The sequence below is a fragment of the Triturus cristatus genome, chromosome 8, assembly GCF_964204655.1.
Source record: "Triturus cristatus chromosome 8, aTriCri1.1, whole genome shotgun sequence".
Classification (NCBI taxonomy): domain Eukaryota; kingdom Metazoa; phylum Chordata; class Amphibia; order Caudata; family Salamandridae; genus Triturus; species Triturus cristatus.
In genome coordinates, this window is record NC_140591.1 from 428,828,690 (window position 1) to 428,849,894 (window position 21,205).

Here is a 21,205-nt window from a genome sequence, read left to right on the forward strand (position 1 = left end):
ACATAGGATGAGTAGCGTTTGGCTAGTATTTGACCTTTCTACTTCTGTGTGTATCCCCCTAACATTCCAGGTGACTATGTTTGTGGGCGGCATGTGACCGGGACATAGGTTAGCGCTGGGTGTGGGTCGCTCGGCACGTTGAAGGTTGGGCGATGATCTGGCGATCGCCCAGTGGGTGCGGAATGCTTCTGTGGTACCTTCAGGTGCGTGGATATGCCGTCTTGGGCAGCTGCCGAGGAAGGGAACCATGTGGGGTTTAACTGGGATAGAGCAGAGGGACAACATGTGTCTGCCCAAACAGAGAACAATGCCATGCGGCAACTTACGGCTATGTTCGCCGTGTCGGTCCTGTTAGGAGGTGGTGGTGGGGCTAAGCTTGCAGTGGGTGTATTGGCTTTGTTTGGGCCCGCTTTGCGCATGTCTATGTGCGCATTGTGTCATAGCCTGTGCAGCACGCCAACAGCCTGTCATCTGGGGTCGAGGGAATTGGTATTGACCCCAACTAGCGCGCTCTGCCTGCTGCCTTATGAGGTCTCATGTGGAGTGCGCACAGACCATGCACACCCCCTCGTATGCACTTCTGTGCACTTCTACGAGTGTATACTTGCATGTCCACAGACTGTGGTGATGTGCAACATTAAGTCATCTGCGTCTAGGGTGTTACAACTGGGAGTGACTGCGAGACCTCATTGACAGGCCACACGGCCAGCGAACTGTCCTCGCTCAGCTATCGTTCTGATGAGGCGTCTGTGTCCCTGCTGTGCAGTTGTTTTCTCAGATCCCCCACCGCTTGCATGGCGTCCCGTCTCTCCTACAGTACTTGTTCTAAGCTTGGAACATCCTGTAATTGTCTCTGTGATTCCGTGGCTTGAGGTCTGTTTCTTCTGCTGCGGCCCCTTCGGGCTCCTGTGTTCAATTCTGTGTTGCTGCATCTCCGGCTTGGCGAGGTGTGATGGCCCATGGTTTCGAGGCAGTCCAACGCATCTTCCGCTTTGATGAAGAAGTGTGTGGACTCATTTGCGAGCACACAAAGACGGGTCGGAAATATGAGGGAGTTTTTCATGTTCAGGTCCCACATTTGCCTCTTGACTGTGAGGAACGTGCTCTGCTGTCTCTGCACCCCCAAGGCGTAGTCCGGAAAGAAATGGACCTGAGAGTTGTCCACTTTGATCGTTTCCATTTTTCTGGCTTTGCTGAGTATTGCATCCCTGTCTTTGAAATTTAAGAGTCGGAACAGGAAGGGTCGGGGTGCAGCGCCTGGTGGTAGTCGGCCCGATGGCACCCTGTGTGCCCGTTCTACCGTGAAGAAAGCAGAGAACGTGCCTGCTGGCATTAGGGACCACAACCAGGTCTCTGTGTACAATACTGCATCTCCGCTTTCCGTGCCTTCTGGTAGTCCCACTACACGGATATTGGTCCTGCGAGACAGGCCTTCAGCATCGTCCACTCTGCGCTCCAGCGAGTTCAGCCTCGATGTGAGATCCCTTATTTGCGCAGCCATTGCTTTAGCTGCTGGGGAGACCTCCTTGACTTCTGCTGCTTGTTCGTTGACCCTCCCAGCGAGTTTTCCATGGTCTGCATTTAGGTGCGTAAAGTCTGATGCAACTTTATTTATACGGCCTTTGAGAGACGCCCGGGTCTGCGACAATGTTTGGAGCACAGAGTCTATTTTTTACTCCAAAGTGGAAGTTCTGGAGGCGCCTGACGCTTCGGGGTCTTGGTCTGACTATGTTGGACCTGGTGCTGGCTATGTGGCTGTTGCAAAACAAAATGGTTAGAACACGCACAACTTTTAATCAGTGATTTTTCTTTAAAAAAAGCAGTTTGTAGTGTGCACACAGGGTATCACTCACTGGTCCAAGAGTGTAACGATCAACGTGGACACAGCAAGCCCCAAATCGGGTCCGCCCCCCTGGCACTCCTAAATTCCCATCAACTGGGGTTTATTGGTTATTCAGTGTAAAACAAAAATAGAGTCCAAATTATTCTTCATCCATTAAACGGCATTTAATAATTTGATTTCTTGTCGAGTTCAATTTACATTCTGTGCTTAATATCAGCAATAATGTGTATCAATAACTCTGTCGAGACACAATCCTCTTTCCTTCTTATTCATCCCTCTCGATGCATTTCGGGCAACCAGCCCTTCATCAGGGGTTAATTTTAGAGGAATGTAATGGTTCAATGAAAATGGGGGAAACCAAAACCTCTTTATAATCCATGAAAGTCCGGCATGTGCTGGTGATGTGAAGGAAGATTACAGGCTGATATGGTGTTGTGATTACAAATCTTGGATGTGTAGCATGGTAACATGCTCCATGCGGGTCCAAAATAGTGAAAAATAAAGTGATCCAATCGTGACAACACCTCAATTTTGGCTATACAGAAATCACATAGACCAAACAAACAGAATATCCAAGTGATGAATTGTGAAACTAAACGTGTAATGCCAAGATAACATGCAGTAAAAGTATTTTCAGCCCATGTGATAATGAAAGCCCATTCTCGTATGCAACAATGTATCACATTCATGCCAAACAACTAGTTCGGACCGACGAAGTAACGGGGTTAATCATCACGGGTGACAAATGTTGTGTTGATATCAACACCATCGTGAATATTAGCTCAAAAAACTACATCCATCGTGGTAACGAGCGTGAAGTCGTCTGCATGGTGATAAATGAAAAACTATATATCGAGCATGCAACAATTCAAACGAAGTGCATGAATGCTTAATGGCGTTTCGAATGTGGTCGGCAATTTCAAAAGTGACATACAATGTCTAAAAGGTTGAGAACCATAAACGCAAATAAAACAATGAAAAACGTGGCTACTGTCTATCAAGAATGTAGCCTGAAAACACGCATAGTTCAACTGAAGTTACTTACAAGAAATGGCTTTAAACCGGGCTTTGTCAGGAAATCCTAAGCAAGAGGCGCAGTGGGTTTGCAGGGTTATAACTTTGGAGTAATCCCAATGGAAATAGGACTGTGGAGTTAACTGGGTTGCAAGGAACTCGCGTGTGGTGGCCATATTGAAATGGCACTGTTTATTAGCGAGTGTAAGAGAATGGGTCCAGAAGGGACTATAAAATCATGATGTAGGGAAGGGATACAACAACATATTTGGTGCTATAAACACTGTAGGGTAGCCAGGAAACGTTTCAGGATGTTAAAAGTTGGTCATCAAAGGTAATGGATTAAGTGGAAAATGTGAATAAAGGTGATTATGTGGACATGCAAATCAATGTGCGCTAGAAGTCGGGATAAACATACATTCTGATGGATACATCTGCCAGTGGATTCCTCACCTTGTGAATATCCCCTGTGCCAGCATTCCACGGAACTTTTTTTCCCCAGCTCTCTACGCCGACGTGGACGACGTCATAATGCATCGGCTCCGCTCGCGACTCCGTATGATGTCACCGGAGCCATAAGAGAGCCACGTCGGCGTGATGACGTCAGTTCCCTTTATTCCGCGCCGTCGGCGCACAACGGTTTTTCCAGTACTCTCCTGCTACTTTGTAGTTGTTAGGTGTTACTGTTGTCAAAAATTTGTAATGTCTTTGACGAGGAAGTCTGGTTTTAAGCCCTGTAGGGAATGTGGGGGCCACATGTCTATAACGGACCCCCATGATGATTGTTTGTGGTGCCTTTCCTCTGACCACGACGTCGAAGATTGTTCAAGCTGCAGGAGGATGAATCCGAAGACATTGAAGGAAAGGAAGGCGAAGCTGTTTATGGCCAAGGTCGGAAAGGAGAAGAGAGGTAGAAAGAAGTCGAGGCCGGAGTCGTCGACTTTGAGATCATCGAAGTCGAAGAAACATCATAAAAAAAGGAAACATTCTTCTCGGCGCCGGTCTTCAAAGAACAGGAGGTCGAGATCGACGACGCCGAAGTAAGGAATTGTCACCTTCTCCTTCTCAGTCTCCGGAGGGTTCTCCTTCGCCGAAGCGGGCTCCAGCGCGGTCACCGGCACAGTCCTTGGCGCAGTCACCGGCGCCTTCTCCGACGTCGTCTCCTGTTCCAATGGAGTCGCCTGTTTCTGATGGTGAGAAGGAACAAAGTAGGGAGCCTTCTCCAAGGCCTGAGGATTCTTCGGCTCCGGTGGAGGACACTGCGGCGCCGTTGCCAGATACTCCGCAGAAGGATACAGGTCCGGTTCCTTATCCTCAGTTCCCGGCTCCAGGTACTGATTCTTCACATTTTTTAAATGCCATGTATGGAATCTTCAATCGGGCTGCCTTCCCATCCGGTGCACCGGCTGGTCCCGTGGGTCTTATGGCGTATTCTTTGGGGGTGCCGCAGCATTACGCTCAGGCCCCGTTTATGCCCTTTCTGCCGATGGCGCCTTCGTGGCAGTTTCCGGCACCGTCTGGGGATCCATCACGATTTCAGCGGGATCGTCCTGCTTCGGATCCTTCCTCGATGCCGTTGCCGACTCCCTCGGCGCCGCGTCCGGCGGTGCCGACTCCGTCTTTGGCGCCGCCGACTCCAACACCTCTGGCTCCACCGACGCCGCGTATGTCGTCGACGACGCCGGCTCCACGGATTCATTCAAGAAGGGAGGCCCAAAGGGTCTTGGATGAAGAAAGGTATAGAGTGGAGGTAGAGGAAGGTGAAGTGGACACGTCCTCTGATGAGTTTGAGGGGATACAGGAGGCTAGTGGCCTGGATACGACCCCTGAGTGGGAGCATACTTCAGCTAGATCCTCTCCACCACATGAATTGGCTCCTTACCATGTGGTTATTAAAAAAGCCGCAGAACTGTTAGATTTGCAGTTACCCTCTGCGGAATATAAGTCTAACCTGCTGACGGAGGTGCTGCACTCACCTACTTCAACTTAAGAGCCTTTACTGCCTTTTAATGAGGCCATTTTGGAGCCTGTTTTGGAGGTATGGCGAAAACCACTTTCTTCTCCGGCGGTTTCCAGGCAGGTGGCGAGAAGATACAGGGTGGCACCTGGGGATCCGGATTTTCTTTCTACACACCCGTCTCCAGAGAGCCTGGTTGTGCAGGCATCCTGCTCGAAGCATGCTTCGGGGGCGTTCCCCCAGTCTGCTGCAGACAGGGAGTCCAAAAAGGGTGACCAGGCGGCTAAGAAGACTTTCTCTTCGGGAAGTATGGCACTAAAGTCTACCAGTGCCACGTGCTTGCTGGGTCGTTATGTGCATGCCTTAATGGACTCAATGAAGTCTTTAGCCCCTAAGCTGCCTGAGGGTGATAAGGCGTCCTTCATGGAGGTAGTTGCAGACACACAGGCTGCTGCTAGACAGGTGATCCAATCAGGGCTCGATACAGCAGATTCGGTGGCGAGGATAATGGGCTCTTCAATAGCCACAAGAAGGCAGGCATGGCTTTGTTCTTCTAGCTTCTCCGCGGATGTTCAGGCCACATTAGTGGATTTGCCGTTTGATGGACAGAAGTTATTTGGAGAGAAAGCTGACACCGCCCTACAAAGATTTAAAGACAGCAGGGTAACGGCTAAGTCTTTGGGTCTGCAAGCTCCTGCTAAGGGATCTGGTTTTAAAAAGTTTAGGGGTTTCGGAAGATCTTCCTTTTGCTCCTTCCGACAGCCTCAGCAGCAGCAGAATCCCCTCTATAGGTCCTATAGGGGGAGACAAAGGGGTCGGAGAGGTTCTGGACGCAACCCCTCTTCTTCTTCCTCCTCCTCTGCTCCCAATGAGGCTTCAGGGAAGCAGCCCTAGATCCCCCATCCCGGATCATGTAAGACCTGTGGGGGGTCGGGTGTCCTACTTTCTGCGGGGTTGGAAATCTGTTACGACAGACCTTTGGGTTTTGAACCTCGTGGAGACTGGGTACGCCCTTCCCTTTCGGGAGTTTCCTCCCCCTTACCCTCCTTGCCAAGGTTACTGCTCAGAGGACCATCTGCTTCTTCTGCAGAAGGAGGTTTTAGCTTTACTTCAAAAGGGTGCGATAGAGGTGGTTCCGGAGCAGGAAAGGGGTCAGGGATGCTACTCCCGGTATTTCCTGATTCCCAAAAAGGACGGCAGATTGCGTCCGATACTGGACCTCAGAATCTTGAAATTTTACCTGAAACAGGAGAAATTCAAGATGCTGACCCTTGCGCAGGTTCTTCAAGCGCTGCAGCAAGGAGACTGGATGGTGTCGCTCGACTTGCAGGACGCGTACTTCCATGTCCCAATCCTGAAGTCGCACAGGAAGTATCTCCGTTTTACGGTTGGGTCGCAACATTAACAGTTTGCGGTCCTCCCGTTTGGTCTTACTACCGCACCTCGAGTCTTCACGAAGGTGATGGCAGTGGTGGCTGTTCATCTCAGGAGGTCGGGGATTCCAGTTTTCCCCTACCTGGACGACTGGCTTCTGAAGGCAGAGTCCCCAGAGATGGTGCAGCGTCATCTGCAGGTAACATCTCAGCTGTTATTCGACTTGGGTTTTTCGATAAAGGTGCCCAAATCTCACCTGGTGCCCTCTCAACGCAACCTGTTTATAGGGGCAGTACTGTACACTACTGTGTGTCGAGCATTTCCTCCTCCTCAAAGAATTCTCGACATACAGGAGATGGTCCCTTTATTCCACAATGGAGCGGTTGTTCCAGTTCTGAAGGTCCTTCGCCTGCTCGGTCTGTTCGCTTCCTGCATCCTGTTGGTCAACCATGCACGCTGGCACATGAGGGCGCTCCAGTGGTGTCTCCGCAAGCAGTGGTATCAGCACAACGGAGATCTCAGGGAGTCGATCAGGATCTCCAGAGAAGTTGCAGCGGATCTATCTTGGTGGAGCGTGGAGGGCAACCTGTCTCAAGGAAAACCCTTTCATCTGCCTCCATCGGTGGCCACAGTGATTTCGGATGCCTCCACCCTGGGGTGTGGCGCTCATCTGGGGGATCTGGAGATCAAGGGTCTTTGGTCTCCAGAGGAAAGTCTGCTTCAAATCAACCTTCTGGAATTGCGGGCGATTCGTTTGGCGCTCAAGGCCTTCCTCCCTTCCCTTCGCGGTCAGTCTGTTCAAGTCCTGACGGACAACACTACCGCGATGTGGTACGTCAACAAACAGGGAGGAGTGGGGTCTCTTTGTCTATGCAGGGAGGCCCTACGTCTGTGGACCTGGGCTCAGGTCCATCGGATTTGTCTGATGGCAAATCATCTGGCCGGGGTGCTGAACGTACGTGCGGACAGTCTCAGTCGGCAGTTCTCCGCCGACCACGAGTAGAGGCTCCATCCGGAGGTGGTTCGTCATGTCTTTCGGACGTGGGGGACACCTCGGGTGGACCTGTTTGCCACCCGCGAGAACGCGCACTGCCCGTCATTCTGCAGTCTCTTGTTTCCGCTGCAGGGGGCGTTGGGGGACGCGTTTCAGTTGAGTTGGGGCTCGCAACTCCTTTACGCGTTTCCTCCCATACCCTTGATTCCTCGGGTTCTGAGCAAGATTCACCAAGACCGGGCCCAAGTTGTATTGATCGCCCCGGATTGGCCAAGAAGGGTGTGGTACACAGATCTTCTCCACCTCTCCTTGTGCCCTCCGCTCCGTCTCCCTCTGAGGGCAGACCTCCTCTCGCAGTCGGAGGGGCAGGTTCTACAACCCCACCTCCAGAGCTTACACCTTCATGCCTGGAGATTGAATGGGGCAACCTGAGTTCATTCTCTCTCCCGCCTGATGTGGTGGATGTTATTTTATCGGCCAGGCGACACTCCACCAAGTCCATTTACTCCTACAGGTGGTCTAAATTTGTTAAATGATGTGGAGAGAGATCCAGTGACCCTTTAAAAGCTCATCTTTCTGATGTGCTCCAGTTTGCTCTTTCCTTGGCTCAGCAGGGCTGTGCTGTGGCCACGGTCAAGGGCTATCTTTCGGCCTTATCGGCTTTTCTATGCCTTCCTGATCAACCGTCTCTATTTAAATCTCCGGTTGTTCTGAGGTTTATCAAAGGCCTTACAAATATGTTTCCTCCCACTCCCTTTGTAATGCCACAGTGGGACCTTTATCTTGTCTTAACTTTTCTGATGGGGTCCCCGTTTGAGCCTCTTCATAGCTGTCCTTTGAGGCTGTTGTCCTTTAAGGTGGTCTTTCTTGTAGCCATAACCTCGGCAAGGAGGGTGAGTGAGCTTCAGGCTCTTAGGTCTATACCCCCTTTTCTAACATTACATGCTGAAAGGATGGTTCTCAGGACCAGGGCTGCTTTCCTGCCAAAAGTTGTTACTCCGTTTCATTTGGGGCAGTCCATTACTCTCCCTGTTTTTTATCCACCTCCTCATCCTTCCAAAGAGGAGGAAAGACTCCATCGCCTGGATCCAAAGAGGGCTGTGAGTTTTTATTTGGACAGAACGAAATACTTTCGTCTGGACGATCAGCTCTTCTTTGGCTATGTGGGTCTTTCGAAAGGAAGAGCGGTGCACAAGCGCACTTTGTCGAGATGGATTATCCTTGCCATCAAGATCTGCTACGCCCTGGCTGGTAAGACTCCCCCTGAGGGTATTAGAGCTCATTCAACTAGAGCTAAATCATCTACATCTGCTTTGGCCCGGGGTGTTCCTGTGGCAGATATTTGTAAAGCCGCGACTTGGACCTCCCTCCATACTTTCGCAATGCATTATTGCTTGGACTCTGAGATGAGGAGGGAGGGCCACTTCGCGCGCTCTGTCTTGCAAGGCTTTCTGGTATAGGAAAGTGGACACCCTCCTCCGGGAGTGGGGACTACTGTGGGAATCTATTCACAAGGTGAGGAATCCACTGGCAGATGTATCCATCAGAAGAACAAGTTACTTACCTTCGGTAACGCTTTTTCTGGTGCATACAGTATCTGCCTGTGGATTCCTCACTGGCCCACCCGCCTCCCCGTTGTCCACCTTTGTATACCTTAAAAGTTGCCTTGCTTGAGATGTTGTTACACTTTCTTGTATATTGGTAGGAAATGCTTGTTTTATTTAGCTTTCCTTTTCCTTGTATACTTTGTGTATATGATTGTATATTGTATACTGTGTATACTTTGTATCTGTCATTGGTCCACCTGTGCGCCTCGGAGGCACGGAAAAAATGGGTGGAACTGACGTCATCACGCAGACGTGGCTCTCTTATGGCTCCGGTGATGTCATACGGAGTCGCGAGCGGAGCCGATGCATTATGACGTCGTCCACGTCGGCGTAGAGAGCTGGGGAAAAAAAGTTCAGTGGAATGCTGGCGCAGGGGATATTCACAAGGTGAGGAATCCACAGGCAGATACTGTATCCACCAGAAAAAGCGTTACCGAAGGTAAGTAACGTGTTCTTTTAAACAAAGAACAACGTAATGTAAAAGTGCAAATGTCAATCAACGGGCAGGCAAGTCATTCTAAAGATAGGATGGAATTTTCATGCTATCGTTCACCCCATTAAATTTCAAAGCATCAAGGTGTTTAATCCAGAAATGTTCTCTCTGGAGTAAGGCGTTGTTGTTGTCTCTACCTTCTTTCTTCTCTATGATCTCTAGGATCAGAAATTTGAGTTGGCTCACATTTTTGTTGTTTTCTATGAAATGGCTGGCTACGACCGACTTCATGTTTTTGGTACATACGCTGCTCTTGTGTTCATTGACTCTTACTATGATTTTCCTTTCGGGTTTGCCCACGGATTCTAATCCGCAGGGGCATTTCGGTATGTATACGACATTTTTAGTATCTCAATTGCCCGAAACTCTACGATCAATCTTAGTGCCCTTCATAGGATGGGATTTCCAACAGCCTTCGATGATATTGTTACAGTTGTAGCAGGGGGTCGTGCCTTTATGGCCTGTGTTCTGTGGAATCTTTCTTTTGAGACAATATTTCTTTAATATTTTTCCCTCTTTGGTATGCAAAGATAGGTGGTTCTGTGAAAATGCCATTGAAGTCAGGTTCTGTAGACAATATAGACCAATTGCGAATGATGGATTTCTTGAATTGGCCACTCATTGTGGAGAACTTGGATGCTACTACCATGCATTTGCTTTCTTTCTTCTGTGTGTTTAGCTAACAATTCATCTCTGGTTTTTGACATACTTCGTGCTTTGGCTTGTTCCAAGACTTTTTTGGGGTAACCTCAGTCTTCAAATCTTTTCTATATTATTTCCATTTATATGTCTGATGTATCTGGATTAGAAACGATTCTTTTCGCTCTGAGAAGTTGAGACTAGAGAAGGTGGTTTTTTAGTGACTGTTGATGAAAACTATTGTAGTGAAGCATGTTGTTCCTGTCAGTGGGTTTCCTGAAAATATTAGTTTCAAGTCTGTTGTTCATTTAACTAATTTGCACATCTAAAAAAGTGATAGAGTTCTCATCGGTGTTGAAAGTGAATTGAATTCTGTCGTTTATAGTGTTCAAGGTGGTAAGAGCAGCGTTGAGTTCCTCTTGAGATCCTTTCCATAAAATGAATATATCATCTATGTATCTCAGAAAAAGAATAGCATGATTTTTCCAAGTGGTGGTAGTCAAAATGTTGTCTTCCTCAAGTGTGTTCATGAAGAGGTTCTCGTACGCCGGAGAGGCGCAATTACCCATGGAAGTTCCCGTGAGTTGTAAACACCATTGATTTTCCCATTTGAAGTTGCTTTGGTAAAATGTGAACTGTAATAGTTCCATGAGGAACGTTTGTAAGTCTTGATCCAAATTGGAGTGAACTAGCGCTTGTTCAATCGCTTCCATTCCAAGGTTATGGGGTATAGATGTGCACAGAGATTTAACGTCTATTGTACATAATAATATTTGATCTTCCTCATTTAAAGTGATTTTGTGGATCTTGGAAAGAAATTCCGTCGTGTCTTTGATATAAGTACTCATCCTTAATACGAATGGTTGGAGATATTTATCAAGGAACTTCCCTACAGGTTCATGCAGGCTTCCTCTAGTAGACACTATGGGTCTGAATGGTGGGTTGTGTAAGTTTTTATGCACCTTGGGCAACATGTACATTTGCGGACTTCTGGGATGCTGTTGATTGAGGCCTCTCCTCACTTTTTCGGGTATAATGCCATTGTTAACAGCTGGGACCTGGGATGCACTGAAGTTTAAGGAAATCGGAGAGGCTAATGGAGAAGCACAACATGTTGCTTGCAGTGAAAGAACAGCAGTTGCTTGCAACAGCACTGAAAGATAGACAAAATCACAACACAGGTGAGACAGAGACACCTGGAGGAGGCGGGCAGTTTCACCTGTTTTGATACACCATTTTCCCGGGTATCAAACCCTCAAACATTCAACAGCATATTCAGACAACTATACTCAATTAACAGTGTAGGACAGTGATACTGGTATGGTGACCGATTTGTAGTTTTAGTTGCCATAAAAAAGCACCCAAAAATGACAAGAGCAGAATGGTCAAAGGAAGAGAAAACAAGGGTTTACAAAGGAGGAGACAAGATTTCCCACTGAGATCCCAATAGAAAGGGAAGTTACCAAGAATATGCCTTCATGGCTCACCAAGAACTAAGACGCTATAAGGGAATTCCTTTACATGGAGGCACAATTCAAGACCAATAGGCAGCATCTCCCAAGATTGAGTACAATGTGGGTGACTGCAATAGAGTCATAGGTAGGGAAAATAAATGTGGTCAAAGCAAGCAGGCCTGCCGGCTGCCCTTCTGACCCGTGTCCACCACAAACTTTCGTGACAATTCTTTTAACAACCTCTGCTGCCACTCCAGTAAGAAGAATTATCAACGATTCCTTAACTACCGGAATATTTCCAGAAGAACTCAAAAAGTCACACATACACCCTTTACTGAAAAAAACAAACTTGGACCCACTGAACCCTGACAACTGATAGAAAGAGCAGCGTTCGCCCAGATGTCACATTTAATTGAAGAGAGTGACATACTTTCAGACTTCCAAACAGGATTCCGTCCGAGAAGAGGCTCTGAATCTGCCCTCCTTGCCATCTGGGATGACCTGAAGAATACAGTAGACAGAAACGAGGTTGCTGCACTACTCACCTTGGACCTCTCTGCGCCTTTGACACGGTTGCCCATGACACTCTAAAACAAAGACGCTATGAAGCTGGCATAGAGGGGACTGCTCTAGACTGGATCACGTCCTACCTTCGAAACAGAACTAATGTCATCCACACCCCACCTTTCTCATCCAGACCATACTCCACAAAAGCAGGGGTCCCTCAAGGCTCTATCATCTCGCCCATGCTTTTAAACATCTACATGAAGTCATTACCGGGACTGCTCAATCAATTTCACCTCACGTGCTATAACTATGCAGATGACACTCAAATACTTCTTCAACTGGAATGCCCCAAAGACATTGGAAAATCTCCCAATTTTCAGTTGTCTTAGAGCCGTGGATCAGTAGATGACTTGGAGCCATCTCAAATTGAATGCTTCCAAAACGGAAATACTCACGTGTGGCGATTGGAAACATTATGACCCGCTTGCCGCCTGGCCTGATGAACAGGGATCACCGCCTACAGTATCGAAGGAAGTAAGAAACCTCGGAATGACCATGGACTCCAAGCTATCGATGAATGCCAAAGTGGACAAACTAGCAAGATCAAGCTTTGTCACTATAAAAACGCTGCAAAGAATTTTCCCTCATTTGGGATTTCCACACAAGGTCCAAGCTACCATCTCCCTTGTTCTGTCCAAACATGATTACGCCAATAGCCTCTACCACGGATCAGCTTTAACAACCATGAAAAGACTACAACGAATTCAGAACTCGGCTGCCAGACTACTCTTGCATATCAAACCGCGAGACCACATCTCACCTGCCTTGAAAGCCCTGCATTGGTTACCGGTTGGCAGAAGTTCCACGTTCAAGCTACTTTGTATCACCCACAGAGCAATAAATGGAATGGGACCTCTCTTCATCAGGAATAAAATCACCAAACACATTTAACAAAGGAACCTCTGCTCTAAAGGGGCAGCTCGCCTCAAAATCTCAAGATACAAGAAAAAAACTATGGGTGGCACATCCTTCTTTGTTCAAGCAGTCAAACTATGGAACTCTTTATCCCCCAACATAAGATCCCCCGACACCACCTTATCTTCAGATAACTACTCAAGAATTGGCTCTTTCCCACATAAGCACCATACACAAACAGAAATTTACAGCATATCCCTCTGTATATAAGCATTTATTTTCACTATATATATGTACCTATCTTTGCTTATTGCTTTGTATAGACATGTAGAATAATTATGTTGTAAAAAAGAAAAAAATCATCTTTGGTCTGCATGTACTTGTTTCCATTGTGCACCTATGTACCTTCCATGTACTTGGATCTGTGTGTTTCTCATCCTGCACCTCTATCAATATCTTTAATCTACATATACTTACCTCCTTTACGCATCTATATACTTTCAATGTACTTATGGATCTATATATTTATCACTTTCTTCTAATTTAGCATTTCCAATGCACTACCCTATTTCTCAGCCTATACTTCTCTCATGATATCTTCTAGCCCATGGGTACTCACAAACTTTCTCTCGGGGGCCAAATTTACAGTGTGGTTTGTGGCCGTGAGCCGCACTGGTGGGGGCAGGGTCAGTGGGGGAGGGGGACAGGGCTAGAGCCACAAAAAAACTGTGACCTTGAGGTTGAACACAGGTCCCTGCAGCGGACGCCTTCATCCACTGAGCCATCAGACCCGGCATACACACATCTCTCTGTCTCTGTCTCTGTCTCTGTCTCTGTCTCTGTCTCTCTCTCACCCTCTCTCTCTCTCTCTGTCTCTGTCTCTGTCTCTGTCTCTCTCTCTCTGTCACCCTCCCTCTCTCTCTCTCTGTCACCCTCCCTCTCTGTCACCCTCCCTCTCTGTCACCCTCCCTCTCTCTCCCTCCCTGTCGCCCTCTGTCTCCCTCTCTCCCTCTCCCTTCCTCTGTCTCCCCCTGCCTCCCCCTGCTCCCTCTCTCGGTCTCCCTCACTCTGTCTCCCTCTCTCTCTCTCTGTCTCCCTCCCTTTCCCTCCCTCTGTCACCCTCTCTCTCAATCCCTCTGTCTCCCTCTCTCTCCCTCTGTCTCCATCTGTCTGTCTCCCTCCCTCTGTCTATCACCCTCTCTCTCAATCCCTTTGTCTCCCTCTGTCTCCATCTGTCTGTCTCCCTCCCTCTGTCTATCACCCTCTGTCTCATCCCTCTGTCTCCCTCCCTTTGTCTCCCTCCCTCTGGCTCCCTCCCTTTGTCTGTCACCCTCTGTCTGTCACCCTCTGTCTCCCTCCCTCGGTCTCCCTCTCCCTCTGTCTCCCTCTCTCTATCTCCCTCTCCCTCTGTCTCCCTCCCTGTCTCCCTCTGTCTCCCTCTACCTCCCTCCCTTTCCCTCCCTCCCTCTCCCTATGTCTCTCTCCCTCTACCTCCCTCTGTCATCTCACCCTGCGTGTGTGTCAGCCAGGGCTGAGACAGCTTCCCGGGCACACCAACAGCCGCACCCGAGCACTTCACAGGTCTTTAAAAGACCATTTGCATGTTAATTGTTTTATTTCACCGGTTCTTAGGCCCCACGGCTCCACTCTGACTATCCCTCGAACCGCCCGGCCCCCACAGAGCAGAGTCAGAGTCGCGCTGGAGAAACCGGCAGTGTTTGGGAACACTCATTAATTTTTTTTTTTTTTTAAACACAGGTACGATGTCTGCAAGGTCAGCGGGCCGCCAAGGCAGGCTTGCTGGGCCGCAGGCGGCCCGCGGGCGTACTATGAGTACCCGTGTTCTTTCTACTACTCTTTCAAATGCACTACCCTATCTCTCACCATGTACATCTATCAATATATCCTTTACATCCACTCTCATTTATCCCAAAGCCCATACCACTAGTATGATCCCCAAAATAACCCTTTCTAGACTCTCCCCATCTTTTCCCCTCCTTGCATCATCTGACACCTCTTTCACTATACCGATCCCGCAAAACAAACCTTTCTAAACTCTTCCCTCTGACTCTTCCCCTCCAAAACCCCTTTTTACTCATCCAAAAGTCTCCTCCTACTGCTATGACCTCCACAAAAAAAACCATTCCAAATCCTTAACTCTTCTATCCCTCCACTATCCTTTTCAATCAAAATAACAGACTAACATGTTCATTTCTCAAATTCCATATTCCACAATACAAATTCACCACTAATCCTTTATGGGTTCCAGAGTAGCATGCTACTCGCCAATAAAGTGTTTCAACACCCCATCAGGGTTCCAAGCGCTATATAAAGGCAAACCTTTTTCCCTTTTCTACCCCTCCCCAACCCTTCTCAATCCAATAACTGACTAACATATCCACCACTCAAGTTACTTTCATGTTTCACCATACTAATTTTCAAGACTAATCCTTATGGGTTCCAGAGTAGCATGCTACTTGCTTCAAAACCCCATCAGGGGTAGCATGAGCTATATAAATGCAAACCTTTCTTCCCCTTCTATCCCTCCGCTATCCTTCTCACTCCAAATAACTGACTAATATCCACCACTCAAATGACTTTCATATTTCACCATACTAATTCAAAACTCCATCAGGGATAACAAGCGCTATATAAATACAAGCCTTTTTTCCTCTTCTATCCTTCTGAATCCAAATAACTGACTAACCTATCCACCACTTAAAATGACTTTCATGTTTCACTATGCTAATTCAACACTAATCCTCTATGGGTCCCGGAGTAGCGTGCTACTCACCAGAAAAGCGATTTGACGCCTTGTCAGGGGTAGTAAGCGCTATATGAGTGCAATTATAATACAATACAATGTAAAAGATGTAATCCAAAACCAATAATAACAAATCATTTTGCTTCCATTTGGATCCTTGAGGATATCTAACTCTACTATCCGCTTGTTGTCATATGCCAGAAAAATTCTAAACTCTGCTGTAAATTCCTTAACGCTTCGTAAAAAGATATTAAATTGTATACCATTGTCAACTGTGTTTTTCTTTTAAGGCACATTTCCCATTGACTTGACCAAAACACGACTGCAGATTCAAGGTCAAGCACACGATGCAAAATTTATGGAGATACGATACAGAGGAATGGTGCATGCGTTTGTGAGGATATTCAGAGAAGAAGGACTCCGTGCACTGTATTCTGGGTAAATATATATGTTGTACAGATGAGTGGTTATTACTGAAAAATTGTACTTTCGAGGCCAGACCAAAGCGAACAAGTGATAAAAATTAGAATGATAAGTTGTCCAGAGTTACTATGTTTGAATATAGACTGATGAGTGGAAAGACAACTCTGCTGTCAAGTTTGCTGATCAGTTATCTGAACATCCCTGTGCTTAGACAAAAAAGGCTCAGATTCCTAAAACTTAAAGGGAAGAAAGTATGAATATTTCCATTGTGGGCCTACACCTCCTTTGGCGTAAATTTCAGGAGAACTCTTGAGAAATCAGATCAAGTTCACTTTGCAGCAAGAAAAGTCAAATTATGTGGTGTAAAGCAGCATATATTGTGATAGTATTATTTCATTAGTTTGTCTTTTTCACACATGGTTGCACTGTATGGGAACATATTTTACCTTAGTGATATTAAACACCCCAATATAGCTATTGCTGTGTCCTCTGTAGCTATCTTTTGATGGGTAGCCAATTGTTTCCAAATGTTTTCCTTGTAGTCCTGACATTTAACATGATATTGTGTTTAAGCTTTTCATTGTTAGGTCCCAAGGTGCTCTATCTTTTTTGTGTTGGCGAGTAAACTTCGCGTCTGCATTTTTGAGTGCATGCTCACTTAGGTTTTTAGTATTTTGTTTCATAAGCACCATCTAAGCTTGCTGCTTTGCTTGCTTTCACGTTTTTGGATAAGGCCACTTCCTTGCTGAGTCGCTGTCCTCGGTTTTCAAATGCACGTTTCATAGATTCAGATTTCTGTGGGGTTTCCTTTCTGGGCTGCTCTTTAATTTTCCTCTTGTTTCTCCTGTTTATTCTCGCTCTTCTTTCGTATATTAACTCTGTCTGTTTGTAAGCCTCAAGTTCCCTTCTCCTTGTACTCCTTAGGCAGGCAATCTAGTGATGATACGTTTATGAACCTATGTGACTTCATATAACTATTTCTGTTTGAGTTCATCCAGTTGCTGACTTAAACTATTGCCTCTCTCTGTAGTGTGGATCTGGTCACAATCTTAAACTATTGCCTCTCTCTGTAGTGTGGATCTGGTCACAATCTTAAACTATTGCCTCTCTTTGTAGTGTGGATCTGGTCACAATCCTCTGGTCTAACCTTTCTTCTACTGTTTCTGTTATCTGTCCAAGATGTGTTTTCTTTAAAATACACAGCATACAATGTACATTATTTTAAAGAATGCAAGTTGCTTCAGATGATGTAAAATTACAGTAGGCTCTTTTCGACAAAAGCTAAACGGAATATAGTTGCATAGTGGAAAGAACTCAATGGTCTAAGAGGTTGGTTGGTTGGTACTTATGTGACTTGAGCCAGAAAAAAAGAAGTCCACAATAAGCAATTTTAACAGGAGGGGACCATGACTAAGACAAAGTGGCCTAATTTTCATTCTTTGCTTCAACCTTGTTCTTAATGTATTTTTCTTCAATGGCTGACAGTCATTTAAAAGGAGGAAACGCTGGAGTAAGATCAATTTTGATGTTTTATATAGTTGCAACTAGAGCATGATTTACCTGTAATGTGTCTGGCAAAAATCATGTATTACCGCACATAAGTACTGTTCTACTTGTGCCCTGATCTTCTGATCCCAAGTCATTCCAAAGGTGCAGTGCCTGAACTTTTTCAGGCCTGTTTTTTTCTCTTACCCATGCTGTGATGGCACGGGTATACCACTCATGAATGGCATGGAATTGCATGAATAGTGGAATAGAGTGGTGGTATTGTTGCTGATTGGAACTGACACATTTAATAATGCATGTAGATCCTTTGATTAATTCCTTAGCTACTCTCAAGGTTTGTGTAATTTTGGAGGCATTTTTAGGTCTCGCCTGACCCAGCGTATGCGCTGGTCTGGCGAGACTTATTGAGAGGGCTCCAAAAAGTGCTACCAGGCCAGCCTAGAGCTACAGTGCGCGGGCGCGCGCGCCACGCTTTACCGCAATTACTTTCACTTTCGCCGCTTTGAAATTTGATCGTGATCCCGATCGCGACCACTTTAACTTTCGCGGCCGCATGGCCGCTTTGCATAGCCAATAGGTCTCGCTTTTGGGACCTTATAAGTATTTAGTTGTGCAACTGTTGCATGGCTAAACACTTATAAGGTCCCAAAGGCGAGACCTATAGGCTATGCCAATGCTTGTTAACTATGATGTTACATTGGTCTTCTGTTTGGGCCTTTTATCTTTCAGTTGTTTACCATCGTCATTTCCCTGTTTGAACTTTAAGATGTTACACTCACTTAACCGTGGTTGGTTAACATGGTGGCTGTTGATTTTGAGAGTTACTATTTAATGTCCCTACTTCATGACAGAATATGACTGTCTGGAAATGTAATTATAAGTAAGATTAGTAGGGAACATAGTAGGGATCCAATGGTTCAGACGTGGGAGTCAGCAGTTCATGTATATTTCTTGAAAAAAAGGACCACACACTTTTTCCAAAGTGGACAGGAAACAAAAATCCTGTAATGGAGAGTACATTCAGTTTATAAATGACCTGCTCATAAGGTGCAATTAAAATAGTAAGAATATTTCTTTGAGCCATTCCTCTACTGTCGGTCTAATGTCAGATTTTTGTAAACAGAGTATGCATTTTTTTGCAAGTGATGTTGATACCCAGCACCTCAATTGAGGAGTAATCTCTGGATATGGCATTGGGTTGTGTAGTGTAACCGTTGACCTCACTAGGCCTCCAGTGATCGGAGCACTGGTTTGTATTGATCTCCTAGTAGGGTCTCAGTCTCTGACACTCCCAGCCTGTGTGGATTATAGTGCAGTCAGGTTGGTGGCATCTCCAGCAATCTGATGAAGGGGAGGTAGTCGCCTGTACCATCCGGTGTGGGGACCAGTGCCACTTATGTAGGATTTTTTAGAACCCTAGCATGAGTGTGGATTCTCTGAGGTATTTATAATGGTGTAGTAGAAGATCTGTCCAGTCGTCTATAATTTAGTCGAAGTGTAAACTGTGTATCCACCAGTTCCTTAGTCGAGGTCCAGGCAGGCCTGAGTAAAGTTATTCTATGATGATGTAATATCATTCTGAGACCATTATATAACCCTAAGATTCCCTCTTTTAAAAAGTTCCCCAGGTGCTGAAGTGTGTCCTCGGAGGGGATCTTGGCAAGGGGAGGGGGGAGTCCTAGTACTATTTTGAGACCTGCAATAATTGTTGATACCTCCAGAACTGCTTATAGGTGAGTGCAAACTTGGTGTGTGCATCAGTTAAAGACCTTATTTTGCCTTCTGATAGTAATTGGTCCATTGTTGAAGCCCTGGCATGTGAGAAATCTGTTCAGAAACTGGAGCGAGGTAGCACTCCAACCGAACGCACAGCACTCCGTCTTTGGTTCCAAAAATACTTTACAATTTATCCATGTTTAATCAAAACAATTTATTCCATATCCTACAACTTATCATCTTCTTCAAAAAAATGTTTATCCTGTCACATGTGAGGCACTTTATGTATGCAAAAGTTTCTACTGCAACAGATATGCTAATCCAGGCCTTTCTCTCGAGCATGACACATACATAAAACTTCTTCGGTAGTGGATCTCTTTTACCCAATGCATTTCGGGCTTTCGATACCCCTTCTTGAGGGGTTCACTACAAGTATTAAAACAGTGACATTAGTTTGCATTTTCAGATCTATGTACACCAATTAAAAATTACAATAAACAAACCATACCATGTTTTGCTAGTAACTGACGTTTTCCCTCTAAATGTACCCAAGGAAGCCTCTCCCAACCTACATTACCCTCCCGGATTTAACCTCTCTTAACCTGTGGAACCTCCACTAAGTGTTCCCCAGCACCTGATGTTGCACATTACTTTTGAATTAACCTGTAACCGTGAACCAAACTCCGTAAACATTCACCCGTACCTTCATCATATAACAGAGTAATCACCTTCCCGGCATATTTCCTCTTTGCATCACACAGTGTATTACTCAATGCTGCTATTTCCCTGTTCAAATACGAGCAGATGACTCTACCCCTCCATGTCAACCAATCCAGTGAAACAGACCATTCACTTTCACAAACTTTATGACTCTAAATCCCATAAGGCACTGCTAAAAACACCTTGTTACCAACACACCCTGTTATCGCAACCTCCCCAGGCCACACTCTTGAATACCCCGCCCACCCTTATATGTTACCCATATGTCAATTAAAAAATATTTTTGGGTTCTAACTTTCATAACATACAATTAAAAAGCATGAGCTTGCATATTGGTAATGTACTTGTTTTCACTCTTAAATGTGCATACATAGTCCGTCCCTGAAACAGTCTGTCTTAGTTTTAAACTTGGATCTCAAGCCTCCGTTCCTGGGATGGATGAATGTTTCTGCCATTGCACATGTGACTGTCCCCGTTTGACTCGTTTTGTAGTACTCCATGGGTGCAACTTGGCTGAAGGGCAGTCATACAATACATTCAAAACAAGCATTGGCATAGCCAATAGGTCACGCCTTTGGGACCTTATAAGTATTTAGTTGTGCAGCACAATATCCTTGGAGCAACCACATCAACTGTTGCATGGCTAAACACTTATAAGGTCCCAAAGGCGAGACCTATTGGCTATGCCAATGCTGGTTTTACTTTTCACCTCTCCTTCGGCCCTGTTCTTTCCGTGGAGCCGGATGGGCTCTTAGGCGCTGCAACAGAATCTCAGAAAGGAGAGCATTCTCACCTTGAGCACTAAAAAAATGAAAACCGCATCGCCTTGGGGGGGTGGGAGAGGTTTAGGGGGGGGGGTTAATCGCAATGACTATATAGCGCCCAAAACACTACAGATTGACTATTTGCGAAGAAGTAATTGTTTTTTATAACTAAACTCAAATACCTAATATTTTGCGACTTGCAACAAAGGCTTGAGATCTTCTTTCACGCACCAGTTTGCAGATTTCATAAAAATCTGATCAGTGAACGCTCAACCCACTGAGCTATAGAGCCTTTTCTTTTTCAGTCCCACGGCAGCAAAACGATCTTCGGCAACCCCACTCATATTGGCAGGCAACCCTACAAAAGTGCACTATTACTCGAAGATTTCTGAAGGAAACCAAGTAGAACATGCACATGTTTTCCTGGTGCTGCATGTGACTGAATGCAGCTTCGAGCTTCTAGCCATGAACCTAATAATCAGGCCTCCTCATCATAAAACCCTTCATAGCAATTC

At 46.1% G+C, this 21,205-nt stretch overlaps 1 protein-coding gene across 2 annotated transcripts in view; it reads left to right on the top strand.

Moving 5' to 3' along the window:
* The window catches only part of SLC25A30 (solute carrier family 25 member 30), a 224,294-nt gene that overhangs the window by 37,078 nt on the left and 166,011 nt on the right, over nt 1-21,205 (top strand). For both annotated transcript variants that reach the window (XM_085621828.1, XM_085621829.1), the window contains exon 3: nt 15,852-15,999. In XM_085621828.1, coding sequence (XP_085477954.1) covers nt 15,852-15,999 — 148 coding nt within the window. The remainder of the gene's footprint in view (nt 1-15,851; nt 16,000-21,205) is intronic.